Here is an 18313-nt window from a genome sequence, read left to right as displayed (position 1 = left end):
AACCAGTTATGTCAACTGCAGCTGATGGGTGTGTCTGAGTGTTGGCTTTTGTACTGGAGCTTAGTCTCGAGTTTTCTTTCTACTGTTACCTTGTTTACCCTTTTCTTTCCAGACATTTTAGCGAGAACTTGGATAGATGTATTCAAGAATGTCATATACTCTTTAGCTACTCCACTAAATGAGAAAAACCCCCAAACCCTAACATTTATTTATGTTTGACAAAAGTTGCAAATACAGATGGTAATTTGGTAGAGGTTGGCCTATCTCTTGATTTAATTTCTTATAGTAAAAGAAAAGTCAGTGTAACAGGATGAAAAGTTTCTATGACTGTGACCAGCAAAATTTCACCACTGAAGGATATCCCAACAGTCTCTTCTTCCTGCTCAAATTATTCCTCTAACCTAGAGTAGAAGTATGAGATGGAATATTCTTGGATTAGTTTACTTAAATAAAAGTAAAATTTGAAAACGGATTTCTGAATGCTATGGTAGCTCCTTTACCAGAGTAATCATTTTCTTTAGAACTCAGTATCACTTATTATATAAGTGAATCACTGGAATTGTTTTAAATTCTTTAAATTAAAATTAAAGGATGAGTAGAACATATGTAGGTTTTCAGCTTGAAAACACATAGTAGCAAGGAATTGGTTTTTCCCTTTAAGGGTTCTGAACTGCATGTAGCTAACAGAATTTTAGTGGCTTTAGCCTAAACTTGTTTAAGACCACTTTTTAAAACCACTTGAAGAAATAAAATAAAAATTCATTTTGATTAATAAGATATTTGGTGATATTGTGTTTGTCACAGCTATTTTCTGCATTACTATCCATTACTTCCAATTAAAATTTATTTAAAAGTTAATTTGGGAGAATTAGCTTCTAATTTCACTTTCTATATAGAATTTATATCTGAAATCAGACAAATTGTTGTTCTTCCAACTTTTCCTTTCTTCTTTCGCATACTTTGTTTTGTCTGTTACCATAACCATTTTAGGTAACTCAATCTGCATATCTTTCTGAAAAACTTTGGATTGATTAAAAACAGTATTAAACTTTTACCTGATTTAATCTTTACAGGAAAAATTGAACTTCTCTATTTCTGTATTTCCTCTTTATAAACACACAGTTTTACTCTGAAAGGTGACTGAAAATGCTGCTTCATAGAGTAATTTTTTTCAGTGAATCCGGATTGTGATTGGTCAAATAAATTCTGGATTTGTTAATTTACATTTCCAGCTGTTAGCTTTAGTTTAGTGAGTATTTCTGAGTCAGTTGGTGGTGTGAAGGTATAAAGCCATTTTATCTGCATCTGTGTCAAAGAGGCTGTGCAGGTAGAGGAACTACAGATATTATTTTGGGAAATTCTGTGTGTCACACAAAGGCAACCTTCCTTTCTGGAGCTGAAATGCAAGAACTAGGATATTAATTGACTGCTAAATATAAAGTTGAGTTTGTAAATAGGTAAGAAAAATGCAGCTGTTAATTGAATTCTGCCTTTCTGCTATGAAACCTCACGACAAATCCCAAAGAGGAAAGCTTCAGTACTCCTCTATGTGTTACTTTGCAGAGTATAGCCAGGTGTTGCTTTATTTCATTTATAACATGTTATAAAAATCATATCTAAAAATAACTTGTTTCATGTTTTTTCAGCAAACAAGAGCATGACTCTTCAGATGAAACAAAAGAATGCAGTAGAAATCAAACTAAAAAAGTTGCATCCATTGAAAAGAGGGAAGACTCATCACTGTCAAATACAGAAAATGTTCCTAGTTTGGAAGTCTCTGGCAACAGCTCAAAGAATTCTTTGCATGAGAAAAGAGCCTACTGTGATTCAGCTAATAACAAACAGTTAGTAGATGAGAAACAAAAATGTATTCATGATGAAAGCAAGATGAAAATGTGCCAAAGCTCAGATGACGTTGTCCTGAAGGAGCAGATCAAAGTGCGTACCTTGGATGAAACCGCGCTTTCAGCAAAGAACGTGAGGGACTTAAAGCTGACGTTGGGTGAAGATGTCAGTTTTGAGCAGTTCCTGAGAAAGAGGGATGAACCTGAATCCGTTAGTTCAGACATAAGTGAACAAGGCAGTATTCATTTGGAGCCTTTAACTCCATCAGAAGTACTAGAGCATGAAGCTACTGAAATTCTCCAAAAAGGTAATGTCGCACCTTCATCAAAGAAAGCAGGACAGGTCGCTGAGCAAACAGATGAGACTTCTAGAGAAAGCAATCCCAGCAGAATGGAACCAACTGCAAACAAGACAGATGAAAATGAAGCAAGCTGAAATGGTGTTAATTTTATTGTTTGTTTTAAACTATGGTAAGAACACCATGGACCATTCCTGATGAGTGTGCTCATGGATGCTAAATACTAAACATTTTAAAAGGGAGGAGAAAGAGGCACCAAAGTGAAGTTTGCATCATGGAGATAGCATGTATGTGTATGTATGACTGAATTCATTAAGCTTCAAAAAGGTAACACGTTAAAATATATCTTCCTGTCTCTTGGATGTGATATATTATTAGATTGATACTTAAGAAGAGGTATAAATTCTAATTTTTTTATAGTCAAGTAGCCCAGGATAAGGCGATTCGTTCGCCCAGAAAGTATTTTTCTAAATTCTTTAGTGTGAATATCATTGAGCTGGGGATTGAGTAAGAATTCACTTCTGATGCTGATATGGAGCACACTTGTAATGAAGGCTATTGGTCTGCTGATAGATTAGGTAAATACAAACATCGGGACTTAGTGTCACATTCCTGTCTGTAAAAGCACGTAAACAGAAGTCTGTGAATTTGTGCACCTCTCTACAGGTGTAATCCTGCCAGGCTGTAAACTTACCTTAATAAACTTTCAGTGAAAGTGGAATTATTACAATAAAAATATATGTTTGTGGGGTTTTCACTATGCAGGCTGTGCAGAAATACCGAACATAACTGTATAAAGTAGGAGATAATGCTGAAAGTACTGTAGCTCTTAGACTTTTACCATTGGTTTAATTAATTCTTAGCTGTAGACCCATAGGAATGGTCTGTAAGTCACACCAAAGTATGGTTTAATGTAAAAATGGTTTTAAGCAAGAATAAGGAAAACTCCAAACTGGAAACACCACCTGGCATGCGTTCTGCCATTTTGCAGCTGCTACTGGCTAACTGTAAAAATAGGATACAAGGGCATAAAGTAGAATTGTACACTTCAACTTCAGGATTTTTTGTAGTCTGTTATGTACAGAAAGATGGCTGCTGGTTTTGGTTTGGTTTTGGAGGTTATTTTTGTCCTCTAGTTAGCTAGATTTAGGAATGCATATGATTAACAGTAGCTTGCTCTTTTGATTTCATTGCTCCATTTGAAACATTCAGAATGTGCTTTTGAGTTACAGTTTTGTTTTTAATGAATGTTAAATGTTTTGAACAGCTGTTAAACCACTGCTGTAAATTATTACTTTTTGAGTAAATATTTGCAACAAAAATTTGTCTTTGTGTATAATTTTATGCTCAGCTTGAAACTTTGGGCATAGTCGTCTCCCATTTTTTAAAAAGACTTAGTGACAGTTCCCAAAAAATAAGTAACTTCAATATTGTGAATTTGAGACCTGTGTTTCGTTGGGGATTTTTGTTAGTTTTAGGTTTTTTTGTTTTACATTAGAATTAAATGAGCAAGTGCCTATGCAGAAACATTTTTTGTACCTGTGTATTGTGATATGTGCTAAACTTTCCAGACTATACAGATATTTTTCTGACCCATCAGCCTGCAACTGAAGTTTCCTCTGTCCTATTAAGTTCACCAAGCTCAGCTGCTAAGTGAGTATGGCAGTATTAAAACCTTGAGACCACCCAGCTTACTACTGAAACTTCTAAATAAACCAGATCTCAACAGCCTCAAAAGTTCCTTCAAGCTCTGAAGAGATGTATGATTTAAATCATTGTCAGCCATGCACGTTTAGAAGACTTCTAAAAAAGAAAAGAGGAACTGTTTACATACTCACAGCTTTTTGAGATTTGCCACTTGAAGAACTTCAAATAGCACAACAAATAAAAAAGCTGAGAAGAATAAGTTGCATTATTCTTTTGTTCTTTAGGGATTTTATCATTAAATAGTGGTTTGGTTAACCAGTCTGATGTCTTCATGCTTTTACATGGGGAAGGTTACTCATTGTGATCCTTTATTTTATGCTGTTCAAAGCAGTTAATCTACTACAAAACTGGATGTGTATGTTACCAGGGGAGTTCCTGAATGCGTCTGTGTTGAAACCAAGGGAAACTTGTAGTATTTTTAATCTGCTTGATGATTCCATGCAAATTATATATTTTGAATAATGCTCTGATATGTGGTGGTAGAAAAGATTAAGTTCAACTGGAATCAGTTGTCATACTTGAAATTTCTTCATCTATGTCTTTTATTATGCAATTAAATTTCTAAAACATTTACAATTTTAATAAGAATTTTGTAGGATTTGGCTACATATTGTTGAGAAAAGGTGAAAAATAGAAATCAAAAACCTGCATATTTGGCAGAATTATATCTATGTCACCTCAGCTGCTTACTATGTAAAGTATCATTTGTTTCCAACCATGTTGATAATGCTTAATATCATTATTATATCATAAATGCTGATAATGTTGATAATGAATATGCAAAAAGTAATGTTAAGTACAAACCACTCAAATATCTTCTGGTCCTTCTGAAAGAAGAGGTGAAAGAACTCTATTGTTCTAGCAAGAGCATCAGATAGCTTTTCATAGGCAGGGAAGGTATATCATGAAAATACTGACATGGTATTTTTGTGAAGGAGGAAAAATGAAACTCATTACTATTTTTCCTAAATGAGCTAATAGATTTGCTCATAAACACTGTAGGAAACTGCACAAGTACAAAGATTAATTTCTGTCATGTTATTTGGGAAGTTTCCTAAAAAAGAGATAAGTTAAATTGATACTTCTGGCAAAAGCTGCTCTGGAGGATCAAGTTTCATTAATGTGTTTTCAGTTAATTGAACATAACTGCACATGATTCAATTTGTTTTTTCTGAGTCATTTTAAAGTTGGCTTTTCCATCCAGCCATCAGTAGTTCTTACAGTGTGTCACCTCTCTTTTTGTCTTGGAAAAAAGTTTTTCTGACCCATCAGCCTGCAGTTTTCATTGCTTTACCAAAAACCAGTCACTTAATTCTTGGTGTCCATAGTAGAATCACACTTTCCCCTCATCTCAAGAGCTTCATCATATTTACTTGAATAAACTCTGCAGTTTTATATAGTGCTTATTTTTAAGGAGGTTGTGTGCCACGTATATGCTGTCTTCATTATTGACATTTAATAGAAAACTGCAGTCATCATGATGATCAGTGAACATTCAGTCACTTGGACCTTCAAGTGCAATCAGTGTCTGCCTTGTGTAGCTTGGGACAGAAGCTTTGGTTGACCTGTGGTTCAGATTTTCCTAAATGGAAGGTCTGAGTAGACACAAAATATCCATACTTGATGGATATCATACTTGACTTCAGCACATGCTGAATTCTAAGTGGTGGGTGATATATTTTAAACAGGAAAGTTTTTATAACAATTTTGTCTGCTTTTCTTTTCCTTGGGCAGAGAGAAGAATCTTGGGCAATACATGTTAAATCTCATTTCTGTTGTACTACTTCTAGAAGGAATCAGAAACTAAAGGTCAGGGTAAAGAATCTTGAGAGGAACACTTGTATTCTGCAACACCTTAATCAAGGATCCTAAAGCTTTTCTGCAGGCATTAAACATGGTTATTTATACACTGGCATGTAGAAAGCAGTCATTTTTTTTATACTGCCAGATACAGACATATTCCACTTGAGACTGTGACCATAGGCTGTCACAGCAGAATTTTGTTACAGACCACTTAGAATTTTTTGTGTAGGGCAAATTTATACCTAATCGTTTTCTTTGTTTTCATTAGTGTTGATTCTTGCAGCTTGTGAACTTACTTTGTCTGTTTGCATCCTGTATATTTTGATGTATGCTTCATATGCCCTTAATAAAAGAAAAAGGTAAGTATGTTTTATGATTACATTCAATGATTTTTGCTTTTAGCAAAATATTTATTCTAGTTTTAATGTAGTTCAAAAGTTCTCAGTCCTTCAGTGAAGAATGGCATGTTATCTCCTTTGAACATTATTTTTATGCAGGATTTTGACTCTAATCTTCCTCATGAATTCTGTACTAAAGGGGAAAGTGTTGACTGGTATTTCCTATTAGTTTTACAGACACTATGTAGAATTCCTTTGCGTTTTGGAACACTTGTAGCTCTAAGACAACTAACTAGGATTTTGTATTCAGTCATTTAATTGACCCAAATTAATATTGTAAAGCTGATATTTCCTTTTTGCGCCAGATTAAAGAAAACAAAAACGTGGAAAATGTAAAATACTTTGAGGGAGTGAATGTAGTTGTGCCTTCAAGGTGCTATAAAGCTAATGTGCTTACTGACATAAAAATGTGCTGGGTTTGTTGAGGGGCTTTTTCCTGTTTAACCCATTGTATCAGAGAGGCTGAGTTTTTTTCTGTCAACCAGGAAGATAACTTATGTATCTGTATCTGCGTTTATGTTTGGGCAAGTTTATCTTCATATTAAGGAATTTGCTCAGATTACATGTGTGGGCTGTAATCAGGCCAAAATAAGATCAAATCCATGATCAAAACCAGTAGCTTTTCAGCAAGCAGTTCTCCATTTTAAAGCAGCATTACTGGGTTGCTTGTTATGAATCTAACGTAGATAAACTGCATTTTATACTTTAGTTTATTAAAGTCTCAGTGTTAGGCATTTAAGTCAAAAGAGCTATTTTCTCCAACATTTTTTGTGAATAAAGTGGTTTCTTTATGAAGGAAGTTGTCTCATACTGACAGTGTGGTAGCCTCGAAAATGTAACCTTCATATGTTTTGCTCATACACAGTGTCATTAAGAATTAATCCTTTTGACTAAAGGAAAATCACCCGTGGGTCTGGTCCTTACAGCCTCTTGTGATTTTTTTCTATGGATCTGTCATGATAAGCTAGTAACAAATTGAAGCCCTTGTTTTCCTCTCTTTTAATGCTGTAGAATTGGAACATGAATGCTTAATAGTTTTTAAATTGCATGTATTTAAATTGCCTGTGTGTTTGATGTCTGAAACAAGGATTGAATTTTGTGTGCCAGTTTCTCAGGTTTTCAGATGAGATTTGTCTTTCCACCTGATCTTGGAAAGACTTTGCTACTTCTTGGGGCTAATAAATTGAAGGCATGTAATATCATTTCCCAGGTTATTTAATGAAATCCAGTGTATTTGTTAGATACCATTTAAGTTGGACAGACTAGATAGAGGCAGTCAAAATGAATGCCAGTACTGTGAGTAATTAGGAATAGCTCAGCCTTAATGGAAAACTTGAGAAACACTGAATTTGATAGATAAATGGTGGCAGTGTAGGAAGTCACATGAAGCCTTAGCTACATTGGACTGTTCCTGCATTCCTGTTACTTTTCTTTGTCTGCACACACGGACAGTTATGTGGAACTATAATGAAAACATAACTTGATTTTATTTTCCCTGATGTACCCAAACAGGGTAACAAAACACAAAGAGGATCTTGTTTATATCATGTTAAAAATGAGAGTTCAGCAGCAATCCTTAGGCTGTTTTGAGCATAAAGTTGTCTGAACAGATTGTTCTAAAATTGCCATTATGCTTGAATTAGAGCATTTCTCTAATCCAAGCAGGCTTCTTAACTAGGTGAGCTACTCGGCTGTCTTGAATGCTTTTATCATATTATTGCCTCTTAATTGCTATTCATATTTTGGCAGTAATAAAAATATATCTGTTGTCCTTTCACATAATTTGTGTTTAATATTAATGTATTCTTTATTTAATGTGTTTACACAGTCCTTAGAAATGTGTTGGTTCTTTACATAAAAAAAAAAATTGTTTGAGAAAGCTTACAATCTACTTGCAGTGTTATGAGAATTTCTTGGTCACATCTCTTTAATATGTATGTTATCCTGCAAATCATACAGGAAACAAGGAGAGGGAATTATGAAAAAAATGTTTGGAAGGCCAGTCTTTTGCTTATTCTTAATTAGAGTGGGTAAAATATATCCACTTTGAACTGACTCCCTGCCATAATAGCTGTATTTGCTTCCTTATAGGTGATAGGAATTCTGAACAGAATCTCCAGGGAAAATACAAAGCAGCAAACAAAGAGTGTCATTGAATTATCAAGATGTCTCCTTGCAATAAAAGATCAATAAGAAGCAGCAGCAAATGGGGAATTTTACTGTGAGTGGAATATAGAACATGTACAAGCAAAATACTTCTACTTTTAGTCTTTTATTTAATGAGAATTTGGTTAATGAGAGTAGACATCTCTATCAAGAAACATGAGATTCTGTGCAGCATCGGACAGAACTGTTTCCAGTCACTTCACAGCACAAAGGTTTGACCTGATTGTAATGTGATATTCTTGAGTATAATGTACACAATTTAAAGATCAGTAATTGACAAAATTCACTTGGTCCAAACATAATTCCTGTCCATCAAGTGAAATACGGATCACTGCAATGTATCTGGCTATGGGGAGGTGAAAAGCACTTTCTGTGCCTCACCTGTATTATCCACTAGGGTCTCTTATGTTTCATTTACCCTGCTGAACATGCAGAGCAGGAAACATCAGTGCTTGCTGGAAATCCAGAAAAACCCCAACAAATTCTTGGGTACAAAAGTAAAAAAATTGACTTCCCCAGTATGCCAGCAGGCAGAATGCTATGATTGTAGAGGTCATGTCACAGAACCATTGATCAGGCTCTTCCACATAGTGTCCAGTGGAGCTCTGAGGAAGTTACTGAAGCTGAAAACAGCTAAAAAAAAAAATAGTAGATTAATCTGTTTAGGTTTCACAAGAGTGCCCTTTAAAATTCCAGTGGGTCCTACATCAGATGCTTATATTTTGGTTATTCCCATTGTCAGCAAGTTCTGTGTTGCAAATTGTGCATGACTAGAAAAGTCGAAAGGTAAAAGTTGATCAGAAAAAAGTCCACAGAAGAATTCTTTTGTTCCACACATAGTTGTGTGAATAAAGTGGATTGACTGGGAACATGCATGCAGGAAGATTCTCCATGCAGGTGCTGAGGTGGAGCAAAGGCTTGAGCAGCCCTTCTGCTGCCTGGGAATGGCTCTGCTTGCAGCTGCTGTGAAGGTGAAGCAGACAAGCCATTGCTCTGTGTGTCGAGGGAAGGCTGCAGGAGGTGCCTGTGAAACCACAGCTTATTGGTATTTTCACTCTTTTATGGACTGTTGCAGTGGGTAAATGAATTGGGTAAATGAAAGTGGGTTAACCAGTGACAGTTGTGAAATGGAGATATGCTTAACTAGACGTGATATGAGAGATCTGAACTGGAGTCCCTACAGGCATTCCAGACAATGACTTCTCCTATTACTACAGAAGCAAGGGTGTTGTTTAGGGGTTTGGTTTTGTTTGTTTTTTGGTTTTTTAATATAATTTTTAAATTATGAGCGAAAATTTTGAGTGAAACTGTGAGCTTCAACAAATTCAGTAATGAGCTAAGACAGCTTGGTTTGCAGTCGCAGCAGTGGTGATGGAGTCTGTAACCATTACAAGAGGATGTTAGTGAAACACTAACACCCTCTAGTAAGAGTAATTGTACTGTGTTCAGATGTTAAAAAGCTCTTTGCAAAAGGACAAAAAAAACAACTGTAAAATATTCTGGTTTTCCTAAAATGGAATTTGAGAGTCTTTTTCTCAATGAAACATGATAAATTTATTAAATACGCTACAGAATGTAAGGGAAAGTTGGTTTTATCTGCTACAGTTTTTCTTGTTAATTTCAGCTGTATGTATGCTACTGCAGCTTCAGAACATCTGGGTACAGTGATTTTTTTCTTTTCTGCACCTGCAAGTGTAAGTACACACATAAACAAAAAAGAAATTAAATCTTTCACAAAGCCAAAGAGAAAGAAAAAACCCAACCAGGCATGAAGCTCAGGGGAGCAGTATGACAAGAGCTGAGCTGTAAACAAGCTTGAGAGGGATTTAATTCTTATGACAAGCGCCAGTGGTAGCATCTCACATGGACTCAGCATATGCACACATTTCAGAGGAGGAATCACAGAGGACTTAATGCAAATATTAAAAAGCTCAGAGCACATCAGCCTATGCTATTCTAAAAATAGTCTCAAAAATCAGGATGAACAAGGGTTGTAATTATATTGATTTTTCAGATTTTTGCCACTTGTAGGAGGTTTTGTGGTTTATGCTCACTCTATAATTAGATTTTATAACATGCAAACTACAAACACTTTAGGATAGGGATTGGTTCATATATTTGTAGGGCAAGTACAGCAAGACCTCATTGGGTGGTATTTTCAGGGTGATAGTATAATACAGCTACTGAATAATAGCTGCTGTTTTAAGTTTTAAAGAAGCTTATTTTAGGTTGTAAGATTTTTGTTGTTATTTGTTAAGGAAAGAGAAATAAGATGTAATTTGGTATCCAGATTAAATTTTAAAAGCCTTTAATGCACACTTCTCTCCTAATTACAGTCAGGTCCTTTCTCTTTCAAATACGCTTGCAACTGCCTCATTTCTCTAGCAACATTCTGAAGAGTACACACTGCAAACCATCCCCAGCACTCTGTACTTAAGCAGATTTCCCCATGGCAGTTGATGACTTAGTGCTGCAAGATGTAGCCTGTTTTCACTTAACCTTCAGAGAGCTTCAGGATGAGTTAGCATGTGCTACAGCCACTGGATAGGTTTGGCTCATTTAAGAAATTAGGCTAGTTCTCTATTCACCTTAGATCTTCAATCCAATGTTTTCTGTTTTCCTCAGTCTGCAAAAAATTAATTTAAAGGCTACATTTACTAGCAAAGGGTTAATAATCCCTGGAGATCTGCAGGCTTAGCCAAATACTATTGTGTTGTATTGTAGTTAGCTAAAAAACTGGGTTCAGCTACAGTTTAGATTTCATTGCAGAAGGTGGACTCTAGGAAGAGAGTCTCCCTTGGACTCATTTTTTCTTGTTCACATAGATGGTTTTAGACAATTAATAATTTTTTCCTAATTTAGACAATTAGGAAAACATGTTATTTTACAAAAGTTCTATTATGTTTTAAATATGCTGAATTTTAAATACCAGTTTTCAACACTGATGCTTCTGGATTCAATTGTGAGATTTTGTGTGTGTGCAAATCACCTTTCATTTGTATGATGTTTCTTAACCTGTTTCTGGATATTTGTTTTTGGCATCCCTTTTATTACAAGTGATTGAAAATGGCCCTTCATTTGCAATAGTTGTGAATAGCCTTCAAAATAACAATTAACAGGCTGGACTTCACAGGTGGAGTAGTTTATCACCTTTGGCACAGAAAGCTAAAGTTACTCTTTCCTTCTCTCACAAACACATTAGCATTAACTGTTTTAAATATTTTTTTATTTGTATTTTTATTTCTATAATTTTTCTTTTAAGGACAAGTAAGCATAGGAGGGGCTCATATTGTTCTACAGTGAGTATTCTAATGGGTTGCAAAACTGTTAATATGCATTATGTCTTCTTGGAACCTGTAACTATTTACTTTACTAATTGAAAATTACCCAAATAGATCAATGAACAGAAGAAGAATGCAATATCAGAATCTTCTTTTACCAAGTGATTAGAAAGAAAATTTTTTGTTACCAGAGCAGACAGAAACTCTCAGTCTGAACTGTCCAATATTTACAGAAGTTTGGAGAATCGTGTATAGTTTAAAATACTGAAGTTAGTTAACCAAGCATTAAAATCCCAGAATTTCTGAATCTTGAAAGCCAAATCCTGCTGCAGTTTGGATCCTGTAGTGTTTATTTTCTGTTTGAATATTGAGCATAGTGCTTCATATTGCAGAAGGCCACATAGTTCTTTTCACAAAATGCTGGAAATTTGGAGAGCACTTGTGGGAAGGAAAGAAAAGATGCTTTATAAGAGTGGGAATAAACAAAAGGCAAATATGTCTATGAACAAGACAAATATCTCTTCTTAAGGAGAGTCTTTTTTTTTTTTGTAACTAACAGAAATTAAGTTCATTGAACATTATTGTATGCTCTGTTATTGAACCTAGCTCACAATTCTAGCAGGGTAACTAAAGCAAGTGAATAGCAAGCTACCAGTAGCTTACAATTTTAAATCCTGCTACATTTACGAGTGACACAGTACTTTTAGTCCTCTGGTTGCATATATTGGTCTGAGCATTCAGAAGGTTGAAAATGTGACATTTAGTAGATTTCTCTTGGTAAAAGACAGGCATTCATTCTGGATGATGAAGATGAGTTTTACCAGAATACAGAATTATCCTAGACCACTGACTGAGTTTAAACCTTGCTCCATTAATTTCAACCCTCTGTGGATGCACAGGCCAAACATCAGTAACCTGTAAGATTTGTTAAAGGCTTTAGTCTTCTAATTCCCACTGGGGTATTTTAATGTTGACAGCTGTTAAAATTCTCTAACTGGAGCTCCACATCAGTATTCTCTTCCTCACAGACACCTGTAATGGGATTTATCTGTTTTCTTTGTTATTCCCTTTGCTCATCTAAATGTAATGTGCATTTCTCAGCAGACCACTGGGTTAGTTCTATATAAATTACTGAAATATACAGATACATGAACACACATATGTTTGTCCCAGAAGAACAGAGCATGATATTTTGGATGTGATTAAAAAGATGGACAAAGATAAACACAGCCCTATAATCCTTGTGCATTTCTTTAAAACAAGAGACATTTTTTATTATATGGCCAGGAAGGTGCAGCCTTATGAAGCTCCTCCTGAGATTTTCATCTTCCCTATCCCCTCATCACTGAGCTGTGTTCTAGAAGTGGAGAAATTCATTCTATTTATACTTCTGGTGCTTTACTACTGGTCACAGGCTCCTCCCCTGACCCTCCAGCTTCTCTCTTCTGATTTATATTAGCTGGAAACGTGTCTTTGATAATTGTATTTTCCTAGAGGGTTTAGCCAGATACTGGGCTAATATTGTATTGTCTAAGGATTACTAATTTCAGGGCCTTTATTCTGCAAATTATGTGTAAATAGATGTGCTAGTGGGTGTTTTCACCTGATGTCTGATTGAGATTCCTATTGAACCAGTCTTGCCTGCCTTGATTCATCTACAGTGCAGGCAGCTCAGGCTGCCAGCCTTGTATTTGCACGAGTGAACTCAAAGGCTGGTCTGAGGGGAGGGGTGCCTGAACAGTCCAGGACAGAGCTGTGAAGCTGAGCAGCACTGTCACTGCCACAGGCCAGGCTGGATGGGGCTTTGGGCAGCCTGGCCTACTGGAGGGTGTTCCTGTGCATGCAGGGGGCTGGAGCTCGATGATCCACAAGGTTCCTTCCTATCTAAACCATTCTATGATTCTATGATATTTGATTTTACAGCCTGTATATGAGGCAGGCTGCTTTCTCATCAGTCAAGGCTCACTTTTTGTGATAAAGTGGTACTTAATCACTTAGATGTTAACAAAGACAGGGATAGATTTTGATAGTTTAGTAACTGATCTATGGTCTTGTGAGAAAAAAAAGCAGTAATGCAAGGAAAATATGTAAATTCTTCATCTGAACAAAATCACTTCTAGTCTGCCCTGGCTTTTTATTTTAGCTACTTAGGGGATGGGTAATTGACACGGCTGTTTTATCTGTGCAACTTTGGCCCTTTAATACCAAACCCCTTATTGTCATTTTTCACTTCACAGCTGCATGCAGAAACCCAACCCAGTATACATGGTATAAATATGGTACACTTTCTTCTTAACTAGTTAACAAAAAATCCTGTAAAAAGTTGACATGGGGAGGTTGGAGAAAGGAAAGATTTTAATGAATCAATGTCTGAAATACGGAGAATAAGCAATTTTGTGAAATTAGCCCGTGATGAAACTCAGATTAAGCAGAGAATATATAGTATCTTTTGTGGAAACAAAGTATTTCCTAATTTCCATTCCAGTGTTTTCATTTACAAGGCTGCCCCCAAGTAAGTGATCAAGGCATAATACTCAAAATATAGAGAGAAGCATCAGTCATATAGACCAGATGATTAACTTTGGAACTGTATGGACAACTTCAGACTTATAAAACAAAAAATTCCTGCAACATACTTTGCATGAATAACAAAGGTAGGTTTTGAATCTTGTTATTATTTTTGATGGTGTGAAAGTCATATTTGCATATTTGAATTGCCAGATTTTGACATCTCATCTAAAGCCTTTGCCTGAAATAACTTAAAAGCAGAGAGTGCACATTTTCTAGTAATAAAAATCTTTGCTCTTTTTAACATAGGAACATAGTAGTAAAAAGATGCTACCTGTGTATCAAGCATGAAGAATAATGTTGTTCTGATGTGTCAAAATATTCTTTAATGAGGAAAGGTATATAAAATGTACAAAGCAGGATAAACCAGCTACTAATACCTTCATTACTGTCTGTCAACGAATGACAGTCCTATCAGTAAATGAATGAGCTAGCAGGGATAAATGGACAGGTTATAGAAATTGCTTTCACAGTGATCTCTAAACACAGAAGATGCAGTTTCAAGCTTTCAAATTTCAATGCAGTCATTTTGGCAATAAGAACATAAGAATGCGTCAGGTGTCAAAAATGTTTTACTCTTTATATTCCATAATTAAGCTTTGTAGTATTTTTTTTTAATTTTAAATATGCCCTGTGAAATATCAGTGACTTTTACCCTTTAAAACTGTGTGGTCACTAGCATTATTATGGACTGTTGAATTCAACCTACTAATTACACTTCTAACAAGTTGATGGGGTTTTGGCCTTCCAGAATTAATGGAACTCTTTGTCTTGCCTGAGGCATAGCAACACTTAATACCGTGAACAAAATCCTGATCTGACCTTTGCTTCCAGGATGTAATGCTGGATCATAATATTTTTGAGGCTCATTCCAATAATATAATTATGATTTTAATGATGGCTCTGCAAACATACGGCAAAAGGAAAACACTTCTCATAGATTAAGCAGCATAGCTTCCATTAAACCTCTGGAATGACTAAACCCAGTAAATTGTTAAACACCAAAGTTTTTGTTTGTTGTACTTTGTTTAGTTATTTAACACCTGCCTCGTTCCTGCTTTAAGGTATAATCAGCATTAGAAATACTATTTCTAATCAGGTTGTCAAATCTTAAAGCATATATGCAGTTCTTGCTACTCTAAAACTGTACTGCTGCTGCTTCTTTAAAGCTGCACCTGATGTTTACCTGAGAAGCAGTGGGACTATTTTTCATAAATTAATTTATGAATATTTATATACCAGATGGATAAAAACTGCTGATGTTTAAACCAGAGTAATTGAGAAAGATTGAAGAAATTTGTGGAAATATCCAGGATTGGGGTAGTATGTTTGTGACTTGTATCAGCCAAATTGTTTATGTACTTGGAAGTACATACTTCACATTCTTGCTTGTGCATTTGATCTTGTAGTTAGCCTGTGCTTTTAAGAGCATTCTTTCTGCTGTATATAGCACAAGATTTGTAAAGGCTGAAGGTATGATGATGCCATTAATATGAATATCTGTCCACAGGGTCAGAAGTCAGACTGTGACTATGCATACTTTGAAAGACAGTCTTTGAGATGTGGGCAGAGAGGGAGCAGGGAAAAGTGATGATTTACTGTAAAAGGTGAATTCTGTCCTCCCCTTAGTTGTGTCTATGTATGCAGTTTAAATTAGCTACATTTCAGTACATTTACTTTGATGTATTTGCCCAAGCACTTTGTCAATTCTGAAGTAGCATTTGCTAACAGGCTGAATTTTGGTGCCATCATCTGTTGTTCATGTACAATTGCAGCATGGGCAGATGGGGATCCTGAAACACTTGTACCGCTTGTTTCACATCCAGCTTCATTTCTTGTGCTCACACCTTATGAATTGTGCTTTAAAAAATACCAAACACATACTGAAGTCTATACAGTGGAGCAGCCATTGTCTGTTGGGCTGGATGTCATGTGTGAATATGACAGGCAAAACAGACTTTTTACAGGGAAATAAACTAGACTGTGAACTCTTGAACTACATCTATAAAGCTGATTTTACATAGCCACTTTATGTCAAAAAACGATAGGTGGTCCTGATATTTGGCAGCAACAGTATGCATTGAAGTTATTTGTCTGGAAACTTCTGCTTTGTTTCACTAAAGAGTTTGACTTGGGTGAGCAAAACTTTTTGAAAGTAGTTAATAGTGACTTAATTCTTCACTAGAAGGAGCTCAAATTCCAGGTTTTCGGGGGTAAAGTATCTTGCAGTAATGTGTTCTCTTCAAGACTAGCTTCTGCAGGAAGATTATTGGTTTCTTTGTTTTGTCAAAGTGGTGTCTTTACATCCAGCAGATCATCCAGAGACAAGATTTAAATTATTCTTACTTGCTGGTAGTAGATACATACACTGTAATTGGGCTTTTCTAGCTGTGAGGTGGTGTAGTAGTAAGAATCCTGTCCACATTTGGGGCTTGTTACCACTAGGTGAAAAACTACCCTTCATTTGTAGCCTCAGACTCCATTTATGAATTTCTGTCCAAGTCCAACAAAAGAAATAACTTTGAAGGTGCTGGAGAGATGTCTGGCCTAAGAGTCACAGTTGTCACGATGAAAAATGAGCCTTGGCTACACCTCAGGGCTACATGCCTGATATTTGTGGATGCAAGTCATTGTCCAAAGACATCTGTGTCTGAGTTGATCATCTTTTCCATTAACAGTTAGTGCAGAGAGCTGCTGACATGATCTCACCCTAAGGTAGATGTTCCTAACTGGCAGGCACACCTGCCTTCTGTCCATTGTCTGTAACAAGATTTTGGGATATGCTATGATCTGAATTTTGCTAGGATGGATTCCATACAATACAGCCATACTGTCACTACATTTCTGTCACAGAGAAACAAACTCCACCATGAATATTTACAAAAGATTGTCAGCTGAAAATTAATTACTTGGAAAACCCCTGAGCAACATACTGAAAACTGGCCCGGCTCTGAGCAGGGGGTCAGACCAGACAACTGCCTGAGTCCAGTCTACCCTGAGCTTGTGTTTCTGGGTTTAAAGCAGGTACCCTTTCTCAAGGGTGAGAACCAAGGGAAAGCTTCCTCTCTTAATGTGTGTGGGATTGCTGTGTTTGATCCTTAGCAACCAAACAGATACATAACAGTTATAAGTCAGTGACAGATCTGTGCTGCACAGTAAGCTGCCCAGGTGGACTCAAAACTTGTCACTGATTTTTGCACTTTCTTAATCTTCCTGTTTATTCTGTGCTTCATTAAAGTCAATCTCTGCTGGACAGACTGTCACTCAGGCTAGGCCAGTCCTGCTGTCTGCACTCTCTGGGGATCACCCTTCATCCTGATAAATGGTCTATTAGGAGAGCACGTGTCAGAGAGAAACCCTTCGTGAAGCTAAATAGATTAGAGCCTCTTCCCTCTGAACGGTCTCAGTGGAATGGGGTAGGCGTGATCATTAAAGCGGATTTAGAATGAGAAGACGCTACTCCTCAGGACAGAAATTACTCTGAGTTTACAGAGGTTCTAGCAAATATATAGGGTGAAAACCCTCAGTGTTGGTACTTGCCACCAGAACAAATGCAGTGCGGTGGTCTGGAAGTTGCTGAACTTTCTCATGGTGCCCCCTTGGGAATTGAATAGTTCCAGCCTTTCTCTTTGCATTCTATACCTCCTGCAATTGCCAGCTTGAAGGAGCTGTACAAATTCAGTATTGCAGTGCAGTTTAGCAGCTGCAGATACGTTAGGACTGGTAAAGTGACCAGCAAGCAAAAGGAGGGGATTTCTGGTTCTTATAGACATCCTGTCCCAGCTGTGGCATTCTGAGTCATTGCTGTTCTGTCCTTGACCCTCTAAACCCATCATGGTAACAGCAAGGCCAAAAAATCCCTTGCAAAAGCTGCCTTTGAAATAATGTTTACAAGTGTGACAGTACGTGGCATCACACGCCCAAATGCCTCTGGTCTGTTTTCTGGTGCTGCCTTTATGTGGTGCAGGTTTCCTCAGGTGAGACATGGGAAGGGGAGAAAGAGGTTCAGGTTGCTCCTGTTTGTTTCTTTGTGGAGTTTGGGTAGTGGTAGGGATGGGAAGATGAGCTCAGTTGTTGCTCTGGGTTTAGCAAATTTTTAGCAGAGGTTGCCTCTGTTTTGCAGACCCTCAGAGGCAGCTCCAAGCTCTCAAAACTGCTTTGTGTTTAAAGTATTTCTTTAATAATTTTTTTTCTCTTTCACTTTCATCTTCCCTTTCTCTGCATTATTGGGTGAAGGTGAAGGGAAA

The 18313-nt window shown here is 36.5% G+C and overlaps 1 protein-coding gene across 5 annotated transcripts in view; it reads left to right on the top strand.

Annotated features, from left to right (window-relative positions):
* ZNF280D (zinc finger protein 280D) overlaps nt 1-4105 on the top strand; it is a 50320-nt gene extending 46215 nt beyond the window's left edge. For 4 of the 5 annotated variants that reach the window (XM_058846930.1, XM_058846928.1, XM_058846931.1 and 1 more), the window contains one exon: nt 1647-4105. In XM_058846930.1, the coding sequence (XP_058702913.1) occupies nt 1647-2280 (634 nt within the window). In that variant the 3' untranslated portion in view covers nt 2281-4105. The remainder of the gene's footprint in view (nt 1-1646) is intronic. The other variant, XR_009278449.1, reaches the window with a different exon arrangement.
* Nucleotides 4106-18313: the final 14208 nt, after the last annotated feature.

This window comes from Poecile atricapillus, chromosome 11 (assembly GCF_030490865.1).
Source record: "Poecile atricapillus isolate bPoeAtr1 chromosome 11, bPoeAtr1.hap1, whole genome shotgun sequence".
NCBI lineage: Eukaryota > Metazoa > Chordata > Aves > Passeriformes > Paridae > Poecile > Poecile atricapillus.
This window is presented reverse-complemented; position numbering and strand designations above follow the sequence as displayed.